We start from the raw sequence: 12,197 nt of genomic DNA on the forward strand, positions 1-12,197 counted from the left end.
CGTATGGTCTGAGCACTGACAGGCTGACCCCCCACCTTTTCAATCTCTGCAGCAATGCTGACAGCACTCCTGCGCCTATCTTTCAAAGACAGCAGTTGGATGTGACGCTGAGCACGTGCACTCAGCTTCTTTGGATGACCAACGCGAGGTCTGTTCTGAGTGGACCCTGCTCTTTTAAAACGCTGGATGATCTTGGCCACTGTGCTGCAGCTCAGTTTCAGGGTGTTGGCAATCTTCTTGTAGCCTTGGCCATCTTCATGTAGCGCAACAATTCGTCTTTTAAGATCCTCAGAGAGTTCTTTGCCATGAGGTGCCATGTTGGAACTTTCAGTGACCAGTATGAGAGAGTGTGAGAGCTGTACTACTAAATTGAACACACCTGCTCCCTATGCACACCTGAGACCTAGTAACACTAACAAATCACATGACATTTTGGAGGGAAAATGACAAGCAGTGCTCAATTTGGACATTTAGAGGTGTACTCACTTTTGTTGCCGGTGGTTTAGACATTAATGGCTGTATATTGAGTTATTTTGAGGGAAGAATAAATTTACACTGTTATATAAGCTGCACACAGACTACTTTTCATTGTGTCAAAGTGTCATTTTGTCAGTGTTGTCCCATGAAAAGATATACTTAAATATCTGCAGAAATGTGAGGGGTGTACTCACTTTTGTGATACACTGTATATATATATATATATATATACAGGGGTTGGACAAAATAACTGAAACACCTGTCATTTTAGTGTGGGAGGTTTCATGGCTAAATTGGACCAGTCTGGTGGCCAATCTTCATTAATTGCACATTGCACCAGTAAGAGCAGAGTGTGAAGGTTCAATTAGCAGGGTAAGAGCACAGTTTTGCTCAAAATATTGCAATGCACACAACATTATGGGTGACATACCAGAGTTCAAAAGAGGACAAATTGTTGGTGCACGTCTTGCTGGCGCATCTGTGACCAAGACAGCAAGTCTTTGTGATGTATCAAGAGCCACTGTATCCAGGGTAATGTCAGCATACCACCAAGAAGGACAAACCACATCCAACAGGATTAACTGTGGACGCAAGAGGAAGCTGTCTGAAAGGGATGTTCGGGTGCTAACCCGGATTGTATCCAAAAAACATAAAACCACGGCTGCCCAAATCACGGCAGAATTAAATGTGCACCTCAACTCTCCTGTTTCCACCAGAACTGTCCGTCGGGAGCTCCACAGGGTCAATATACACGGCCGGGCTGCTATAGCCAAACCTTTGGTCACTCGTGCCAAACGTCGGTTTCAATGGTGCAAGGAGCGCAAATCTTGGGCTGTGGACAATGTGAAACATGTATTGTTCTCTGATGAGTCCACCTTTACTGTTTTCCCCACATCCGGGAGAGTTACGGTGTGGAGAAGCCCCAAAGAAGCGTACCACCCAGACTGTTGCATGCCCAGAGTGAAGCATGGGGGTGGATCAGTGATGGTTTGGGCTGCCATATCATGGCATTCCCTTGGCCCAATACTTGTGCTAGATGGGCGCGTCACTGCCAAGGACTACCGAACCATTCTGGAGGACCATGTGCATCCAATGGCGGTGCCGTGTATCAGGATGACAATGCACCAATACACACAGCAAGACTGGTGAAAGATTGGTTTGATGAACATGAAAGTGAAGTTGAACATCTCCCATGGCCTGCACAGTCACCAGATCTAAATATTATTGAGCCACTTTGGGGTGTTTTGGAGAAGCGAGTCAGGAAACGTTTTCCTCCACCAGCATCACGTAGTGACCTGGCCACTATCCTGCAAGAAGAATGGCTTAAAATCCCTCTGACCACTGTGCAGGACTTGTATATGTCATTTCCAAGACGAATTGACGCTGTATTGGCCGCAAAAGGAGGCCCTACACCATACTAATAAATTATTGTGGTCTAAAACCAGGTGTTTCAGTTATTTTGTCCAACCCCTGTATATATATATATATATATATATATATATAGAGAGAGAGAGAGAGAGAGAGAGAGACACGGTTGGACTTGTTCGTGACGTCACGTATTTCGCGAATTTCTGTTCGTAATCCAAAATTTGTTCGTACGTTAAATCGAAAAAGATTGTTCGTAACCCAAAATGTTTGTATGGTAAACCGTTCGTAACTCAAGGGTCTACTGTAATTTGCAGTGGGGGTTGAATCAATTTGATTGCAATGTACAAGCAGCCTTGATTGGCTATGGCTGGGGAGATGGACTGGCACCCTGACCAAGATAGATTTATGGTAAAAAATAAACTAAAAGGAGAAGAATGAGCAAAACATTTGGTTATGTGCCAATTCAACATTATGTAAGCAAAAACGAGCTTTATCATTTGAGATAAACTGTGAGTTTTGCTGTGCATTTGACATCGCAGTTTAATCGGCTAAAGCTGCAGCTCATCACGCAAATTTTTATTTATGTATTATTTATTAGGATTTTAACGTCATGTTTTACACACTTTGGTTACATTCATGACAGGACAAGTAGTTACTTGTTACGCATGCTTCATCAGTTCAAGTCTTTAATGTCAAACACAGTCATGGACAATTTTGTATCTCCAATTCACCTCACTTGTATGTCTTCGGACTGTGGGAAGAAACCGAAGCTCCTGGACATGCAAACTCCACACAGAAAGGACCCGGACTGCTCCACCTGGGAATCGAACCCAGGACCTTCTTGCTGTGAGGCGACAGTGCTACCCACTGATCCACCGTGCCGCCCTCATCATACAAATAATAAAGCCAAAAAAAGAAGCAAGGTGTAAGGGAGGAAGGAAGCTGCAGCAGATCTTCAAAACTCAATGGTGCATATGTCAAGTAGAAAAGACCAACATGCTCAGTGATCACAATAATAGAAAAATAGTTTATTATTTGCCTTTAGTGACATGTTGACATCAATGCTCCTGATAAAACATTGCCAAAATCAAACAGAAATCAGTAAACCGCTATACATTTTAAATTTAAGGCTCTCAGAGTATGTACCATTAAAGTCAGTTAGCAGTAAAGCTAAATGTGTCTAATATAATCTAATATTTTTGTATTTTAGTGAGATATAAAATAGCAAGATCAGAACTTTAGTGGGAAACCAGTGAATACATACACACAACAAAAAAGATCTGATAAATTTGATTAATTAAATCCCAAAGTGCACTTGTGTGCAGTGTAATGAGAAAACCTTAAACACCCTCAAGCCAATTGGTAGTCAGATTTAAGTCATAAGGCTATTAAGCTATTTATCAATTTAATAGATTAACCTGACACACATACTACATTATATGGCCTTTTAATTACAAAAATTAAGTACTTTATTCACACCCATTGCTTAAAAAACCCTTTATGGTAATAATTTGGCAAAGACACTATGTTGTTCCAGCATTACTGTGCCCCGTGAACAAAGTGAGGTCCATTAAAAAAAAGATTGAAGAGTTTGGTACGGAGAAACTCTGGGTGCCTACACAAAATCCCTACCTAACCCACACTGAGCCATTTTGGGATGAACTGAAACACTGATTGCAAAGTAGGCCTTTTAGACCAACATTAGTGCATGGACTGAATGGGCACAAATTCTCACAGACATGCAGCGAAATCTTGGGGGAAGCCCTCCTACAAGAGTGGAGGCTATCCTGGGCTTAAAGTGGCACAGTATTACAAAATAATCCTTATGGTTTTGAAATGAAACGTCCAGCAGGCGAATGGTCAGGTGTCCACAAAGTTTTGGCCATTATCTAAATTATCTCAAGGGTTGTTTATGAAGTGGTTTGCACTTTTAGTCACTTGTGAATATTTCGTTTGAGTCTTTAAAATGCCAAATGGCACACAACACCAGCCTATTATGTGCAATCTGAAATACTGATGCCGCTTCCCAAATACAAAACAAACTAAATACTGTTACTGGTTTCTTATGCAGCTTGACGCAAGTGGTGCACTGCACACGTGCAATTGTAGAAACATGAAAGCACAGGCAGTTGTAGTCTAGCGGTTAGGACTAGTAATCAAAAGATCACTGGTTCAAGCCCCACCACTGTCAGATTACCACTGCTGGGGTTTTGAGCAAGGCCCTTAACCCTCAACAGCTGTCTGTGTTTGCAGTGCATTTAGCACTACCGTTTAAATGACTAAAGCTGTAGCTCATTGCAAAATTCCGTCTACTAATTAAGTGCATGGCACTAATTCCGCCACACCAAACTAATCAAGCCACGTCTTAATGAGCCTCACTTTGAGCATAAGCAATGAGCCGTTCTGGAACTGGAAAGGGCCTTTCCCAAACTGTTGCCATAAAGTTGGAAGAATTTAATTTGTTTTACAGGAACAACAAAAAACTGACCTCAAAGTAACTTAATTTAACTGGATAGATGGGAACCTGGTATTTACGTCCAGTAACAGCTGCAGCTGGTTTATAAAAACAGCAGCTGGTGATTGTCAGAGTTGTGTTAAGAATGATAGAATTATATTTATTTGTGTTAAATTAGGAATTATATTTAATAAGTCACACTACCAGTATCTCCAACCCTCTACTTTCTGTGTATGAAGAGAAGAGGCCATGTCTTTGGCACAAACTGCGCATTACGTTAGGGCACCAGTTTTATCTTGAACATGCAAGAGTTTTTGTGAAGAACGCCACCGAAATCTAAGCACTCCCTTCCTGTTCCTTGATCAAGCTGAGTGTAGGTGCATAACATTAAAACACCAAGTGTTCACCAGTAAAACAGTACATCGGTGCCCCGTCTAAGTCAGCTACCCGTTTTATCTGAGAATCTTTACTTTATTCGTTATATTCTCCACACTTCTTCTCCCACTTCACTCCACCAGAGCCTTGAGGTCAGGCAGGCCAGTCAATCTATAGTCCAGCAACATCTGTCCATAGGCTTTTCCCTAGAGACAAGAAAAGCACAACATGAACTCACCGAGCACTTCATTCAGAAGCTACACCTACCAAACAGATGAACTTTGTCGGTATATAATTAGTGACTGGAGTCCATCTGTTGCTCCCCCTTACTTCCTTAATCAATCAACAAGGGCCCCCACTGACCAGATGATTCTCAGCACTGATAATAACACGGTGCTGTGTGTAGATCTGGAATGAGTGTATCAGGTACAGCACAGAGATGGGGATGCACACACGGCGACTCGTTTCAAATGATTCAGACTCGACTCATGACTCGCAAAAAAAATGACTCGTAAACAACAACAGTCCCTAGCATCAGCATGTGCTAACATTAGTTATGTGTGACAATTATATATATATATACAGTGTATCACAAAAGTGAGTACACCCCTCACATTTCTGCAGATATTTTATTATATCTTTTCATGGGACAACACTATAGAAATAAAACTTGGATATAACTTAGAGTAGTCAGTGTACAACTTGTATAGCAGTGTAGATTTACTGTCTTCTGAAAATAACTCAACACACAGCCATTAATGTCTAAATGGCTGGCAACATAAGTGAGTACACCCCACAGTGAACATGTCCAAATTGTGCCCAAAGTGTCAATATTTTGTGTGACCACCATTATTATCCAGCACTGCCTTAACCCTCCTGGGCATGGAATTCACCAGAGCTGCACAGGTTGCTACTGGAATCCTCTTCCACTCCTCCATGATGACATCACGGAGCTGGTGGATGTTAGACACCTTGAACTCCTCCAACTTCCACTTGAGGATGCGCCACACGTGCTCAATTGGGTTTAGTCCATCACCTTTACCTTCAGCTTCCTCAGCAAGGCAGTTGTCATCTTGGAGGTTGTGTTTGGGGTCGTTATCCTGTTGGAAAACTGCCATGAGGCCCAGTTTTCGAAGGGAGGGGATCATGCTCTGTTTCAGAATGTCACAGTACATGTTGAAATTCATGTTTCCCTCAATGAACTGCAGCTCCCCAGTGCCAGCAACACTCATGCAGCCCAAGACCATGATGCTACCACCACCATGCTGGAATGCAGAAATGTGAGGGGTGTACTCACTTTTGTGATACACTGTATATAGCCGTCTATCATATTGTGATGTCATCTGGGAATAAACCTGATCTTATCATCGTACAGCCGCTTTGTGATGTCATCACGTGGTGTTTTATTGTTTGTGATTAACGGTGTAAAAGTTAACTAACTACATTTGTGTTTTTGGTGGATTGTGCAGCGTTTCTGGACGTTCACTGGTTATTTTCACATAACTGCTGGTTTTTATTAAAGATGAATGAACCATCGATCAGACATCATTCTGATCGTGTCATTTTCTGCTCTCTAATAACGCTCCTGCCATCTCAACTCGCAACACGCGCAATGGGTAAATGGTACAGCCTGCTTCCGGCGTAGTGATGAAGCGTCGCTTTCTACTCCCTACAGTTTGAAGTTCCCTTCATTTGAACATTTTCGTTACCTTTGGATTGGAATCTCACTTAAAATGGTGGAATACCCTACGTAGTGCACTTCACAGAAACAACTATGGTGAATGGAATGCTCCTACAGAATTGGCGCTAATGGTTGAAAGACCGCTTTCTGAACCAGTCAGACCTTCTGATTTTAATGTTTCGTAAGTAATGCTGTTATTTGTGTTTATTCAGTTTGCGTCACACAAATGATTTTCAATGAAATGCTTGATTGGCTTTCTAACGAGTTCGTGTTTAACTACACAACTAGGAAAAGTTTGGAGGTTTTCAATTATAAGCACATTTACAAAATAATGGATTCTATTCCTAATGGGTCAACACACGGCTATAAATTTACTAGCATCTGGAAGAACATAAGCTTAGGTAAGCAGTGGTTATGATTTTTTTTGGTCGCTGCAATGAAAACAAAACGTATCAGTTTAAGCTTTTAACTGGTACCATCTTGTTTCGGAAATTACATTCATTTGCACAATGACAAGAAAAGTAAAGGCACTAAGTAAAATGGCAAAATACAGTCGCTAATCTGTTGTTTTTATCTGAACTTACATATGATTTGTTTATTTCTATGCTACATTTAATATATGTTTTGTGTATATTATATTGACGGACTCTAGCCTAAAGACTCGTGACTTGACTCGTATTTTGTGACTTGTGAACATCTCTGGTACAGCATTGTTGTTGGGATAAATACTGTTTAATCTTATTGGCCACTTTATTAGAAACACATACCCTGTTAGCACTGGTTGTTGGTGTACAGTTTGAGGCTGCGTCTGAAATCGCATACTTCCATACTGAACAGTACATGAAAGCAGTACTCGTGTCAAAATACGTATTCATTAAACAGTACGCGAAAAAGTACCCGGATGACCTACTGCATGGCCATCTATTTTTGAGTATGCAAACACGCCACACTACGGTCCGATCATCTATCCCATAATTCAACTGGAGCTGAAAGGCGGTCGAAGCTGAAGAATAAAGGTGGCGGAAAAATTCAGAATAAGACAAACATTAAAGATGTTATGATTAACCCTAAATAACGTTATGAGCAGCTTTGTAGAGAACGACAGAATTAATTTAGTCTGATTTTAAAATTGTTATAACTGTGGTGGTGTGACGTCATGCATCACGTGACGTTGGTAAGATGGCGAACATAGTACGACTGAGGTTGCGCGCATACTGCACACTTGTGTACTGAAAGAGCTTACTGCTTTACCGGCCAAGCAGTGTGTACTGCCTACAATTTAGTACGTACTGTTTAAGTAATGCGATTTTGGACGCAGCCATAGACTAGAGGAAAAAAACAGTAGGCTAATCATGTGCTACAGGTAAAAAGTCATATTCACAAAAATCAGTGAAGTTAATACCATCACAAAAGATACAAAAGAAACTAATGATCCTCAAAACACAACATTTTCAGGAAACACATACATGACTGCCTGAGAAAAACAAACAGGTGGTGCTTTGTATCTAATTGTAACTAAATACAATAAATACATGAGAAAAAATTTAATTACATTTGGAAAAACAAAAAGGGTCCGGCTATAAAAATTAGTTTTGGACTCAAAAGTTTCACAAGACTTCAATACTGATTTCTCAATGTGGGTCTTTTTGAATAAATAGAACATGATTTAGCCTAAGTGTGCTTAAACAGGCCTCTGTTTGTGAATGTGTGTGTGAGAGTGTGTGCTGGATACCTGAGGGTCACTATTAAGAGACGCCACCCCTCCCCCTCCAAGGGAGTTGCGCAGCAGGAAGTTCAGACCACATACACCAGGCAATTCATACCTGTGGAAAAATAAATGTTTTTACATTTTTGTGTTTGATCACATTAGGCTGGAGGCAAACTTACAACGAAATGAAGAAGCAACATTCATCGTTTCTGTGGTTTGAGACCGTTTGGACTGGACTATGGCATTTCCAAAACGGAACTACCAACTGTACCAACTGTAAATGTCTCTTTTTTTGTCCAGATTATAATGTTTATTTATTTATTTTTGGAGCACATTCCACATTTTTCCCAAAAGTATTATTTCCAGTTCCCCTACTGCACATCTCCTGCTGCTTGCACCACCACACACTGGCAAACGGAGTCAATCACATGTCCCCAGCACGCCTACAGTTGCTGGCTGTCTCATAGTGAGCCATATCAAATATGTAGAGACACGCTACGCCCACTAGCTCATCAATCACTAGTGTAGGCGACTTAAGCAGAGAGCAGGGGCTGCAATTGTACACTGAGAATAAAAACCCTATTGACCTCCCTCACTTAGGCACAGCCAATTGTTCCTATTTGGACACCCGACCAGCCTGGAATTTAAAGTGGAGAGCTTGGTATCTCAGCGGTGTAGAGCTAGCGCATTAGACTAGTGCACCACCCGAGTGCCCAAGCAATCGTAACATTTCGCAATCATTTTGTAATAGTGAAAACTCCAGAGGAACTCTAGTGGCCCTATACTCAACCCTACTGAACACCTCTGGGATAAATTGGAATGTTGATTGCAAGACAGGCCAGGCTGTCTCATTTTAAGAATGAGCACGCCGTTGGGGGGTGGGACAAAGAACCGGATGTGGGTCTCTCTCTGTCAGAATGCGATTATGACCTCTGCCGGCTGATTCGAGGCGCCTGCACGGAGACGAGGAAGAGTGCCCTTAGGGTGTGTCTCTCCTCATGCAACGCTAGGTGGCGCCAAATTCATCGATGTGTGGGTGGCAAAAATGTGACTACTGTATTGATTGACCAGGGTTGCAGTGGGTCTAGAGTCCACCCAGAAACACTAAGCTCAGAGCATCAATACATTCTAAAGAGACTGACATTCATTGCAGGGCATCACATACTCACATATTCGCCTACTCACTTACACCTATGAGGAAACAAAATGAGTTAGTCCACCTACCGGCATGTTTTTGGATGTGGAAAAAACAGTAAGAAAAAAAATCCCTCATGAACACACGGAGATCAATTAAAACACTCATTGTCAGTAGACCAGTGCATGGTTCGAACCAGTTTCTTCAGGAGATTTAGTCATTGTTTGATATCTTGATGTCAGCTTGTCTCCCTTGAAATTGAGATTATTTTGTAATCATAGCGGGACAGACCATAATGAAAAAGGAGCTGCTTTTTTGTTTAGTTCCCCTCTTGTTTGAAGCATACCGCCAGCTAAGTTTTTTGTGGCCAGGCACTATCTCTAATTAGATGAGTCTGGAGAGGTATTAGGGATTTTGGCTTAAAGACTGCTGGGAATCAAATCTTACTAAGGCGGGACCAAACTAGGTTTGAATTTCATATACCAATCTGTGCCTCCATAAGGCAGAGCTTGAAGTAATGGCAGTGAGTGAAACAGTACCTTATAGTGCTAGACATTATGTTTATATTAGTGCACTATTAAGGGTGTAGTTTATACAACATAGCACATAGGATGCGGTTTGAAACACAACCGGAAATCACTTGTGTTAACAGCGCCCACCTCCTTTATCCATGGATAATAACGACAACAAAAAAAATCCCCAGATAAAACAACAAGGCACTGGATTGCTAATCAAAAGGTCGCTGGTTCAATCCCCACCCCATTTTTTCTCAATCTTTCTTCCAATCTAGTCGTACCCAATTACCCAATTGCATTTTGGTTTCTTTTTACTGTTGCGGACCTCCACTTCTGACCGAGGAAAGCCGTGATTAACACACGCCCGTCTCTGTGCAAGTGCCAATCAGCCAGCAGAGGTCATAACTGCATCATTTATGAGGAAACCTCTCATCCAACCTGACAAACAAGCCAATCATTGTCCATGTAGGTGACCAGAGCCAAGATTTGAACTTACTAGTTCTAGATGTCAGCTCTGGTGTGCTAGCGTGTTTTACCGCTGCACCACCTGAGCACCCTGCTTGCATTGTATTTAGCCACAATTGGGAGTCACTTTGGATAAATGCGTCTGCTAATTGGCGTAAGCATAAAACCTAAAGGGTGAAATGTAAGGCGGCTCACAGTGAGCATACCATATTGTGCGTTCCAAGACCACAGACTCTCAAAAACAAGACAATCTTTTAAGAAGATGATGACACAGTGTGACGTCTGTTTCAGTTGAGAAAAGAAATCTCAGAAGGTCCCAGGTCTCATTATTCTCTTGATAAGTTATATATTAAATGTAAATGGGTGTTAAATGTGCAGCTTTAAATGTGATGTCGCCCTCAATTTGGTATTCGGCAATACTCAGCTAAACCTTCTTTTGAAAGTCATCAACCTCAAACCTACTTTATATAATAAACAAGCGTCAGTTAAAACAACAACTACAGTGGTACCTTGTAACTCGGTGTCCCTAAACGCGAAATCTTTAAAACTCGGCGCCCATCGTTGAGAAATTTGTACCCTTAAACTCGACGTGTGTGCGCTGCGGTAAAACGTCATCAATGTGTGAATATGAGACGAAACTGCTTTTGTGTGAAATAACCGTCAAATTTACTCTGAAAGTCCACATGTATCTGTGTTTAGCTGGATTTTCCTCCTGTTTCACTTTTAAACTTGTGTTATAGCTCAGGGTTCTGAGAAAATGTGAGAATCAGCTTTTCCGAGAGTCTAAAATGCTTATTGTTAAAAAAAAAAAAAAGCTTAATGTGACTTAATGTATTAGAAGAACGACACATGAACACTAAACTTCTCTTAATTATTACTGCTCATAAGTTCTCACCACTAATGAAATTCCTCGCTCGTTGTTTAGTACAATAAGTCATGTTAAGCTTTGTGCACTGGCACACTCCATAGGAAATAACGGCACAACCAGTGCAAAAGCGATTTTGCCTTTTCTCATGTGAATGTGCCTTTACTGAACTCGCTAAGGAATACGGTATTCCAAGATCAAGCATCTCCACGATTAAGAACCTAAGGAAACAATAAAGAATTAAAGGTAAAATGCAGGTTTTATTGTATTTTTTAAAAAAAAATTTTTTAACTGTTTTTAATTGTATTTCTGTGTTTTTTATATTATATTTGTGTTATTTTCACAGCCTAAACTATATGCAGTTCCACGGGACCATGAAACACAATAACAGGTTTCCCATACATCCTTATGGGAAAAAATAACTTGAAACTCAATGCGTTTTAAACTTAACGCCACTCCCAGAACCAACTGCTGTGGAGTTTCAAGGTACCACTGTACTCTAAAAATCAGCAAGCTGCACTGTCGGCCTTGTTTAGTCTTACCGGGTTACAGAGGGCAGATCCAGGCTGTCTTTCTTTATCAGGTGCTGAAAGTACTTCTCCACCACGTCCGCAGTCAAAAACTTCTTCAGAAACGGGTAGTAAAGTGGATGTCTAGCAATGACCCCTGATACAGATAAAACAAAGCCCTGTCAATAGTGAGAACAATATCTATTCCTAAAATAATTCACCTGATGCTTTGTCTATAAATCTAGCCATAGAAAACACTCACTCACTTTCTTAAACGCTTATCCAATCAGGGTCGCGCGGGGGGTGGGGGTGGGATGGTGGAGCGTATGACACCCTGGATGGGGCGCCAGTCCACACATACACACACACACACACACACACATTCACCCCTTGGGCAATTCAGTGTCTCCAATTAACCTGACTGCATGTTTTTGGACTGTGGGGGGAAACCCACACAGACACGGGGAGAACATGCAAACTCCACACAGAAAGGACCCGAACCGCCCTGCCTGGGGATCGAACCCAGGACCTTCTTGCTGTGAGGCGACAGTGCTACCCACCGAGCCACCGTGTCGCCCCCATAGAAAACAAAGCTATAAAATAATTTTGCACTTAGAATCTTTCTAAATTCTTCTTACCATGAC

The 12,197-nt window shown here is 41.5% G+C and overlaps 1 protein-coding gene across 1 annotated transcript in view; it reads right to left on the reverse strand.

The window, feature by feature from the left end:
* Nucleotides 1–2,852: 2,852 nt before the first annotated feature.
* Nucleotides 2,853–12,197, reverse strand: part of LOC134329321 (uncharacterized) — a 43,761-nt gene continuing 34,416 nt past the window's right edge. The window contains exons 18-20 of the mRNA XM_063010548.1: nt 11,587–11,710; nt 8,089–8,179; nt 2,853–4,881 (exon numbers count right to left, since the gene is read on the reverse strand). Coding sequence (XP_062866618.1) covers nt 4,807–4,881; nt 8,089–8,179; nt 11,587–11,710 — 290 coding nt within the window. The 3' untranslated portion in view covers nt 2,853–4,806. The remainder of the gene's footprint in view (nt 4,882–8,088; nt 8,180–11,586; nt 11,711–12,197) is intronic.

Source organism: Trichomycterus rosablanca, chromosome 15 (assembly GCF_030014385.1).
Source record: "Trichomycterus rosablanca isolate fTriRos1 chromosome 15, fTriRos1.hap1, whole genome shotgun sequence".
Classification (NCBI taxonomy): domain Eukaryota; kingdom Metazoa; phylum Chordata; class Actinopteri; order Siluriformes; family Trichomycteridae; genus Trichomycterus; species Trichomycterus rosablanca.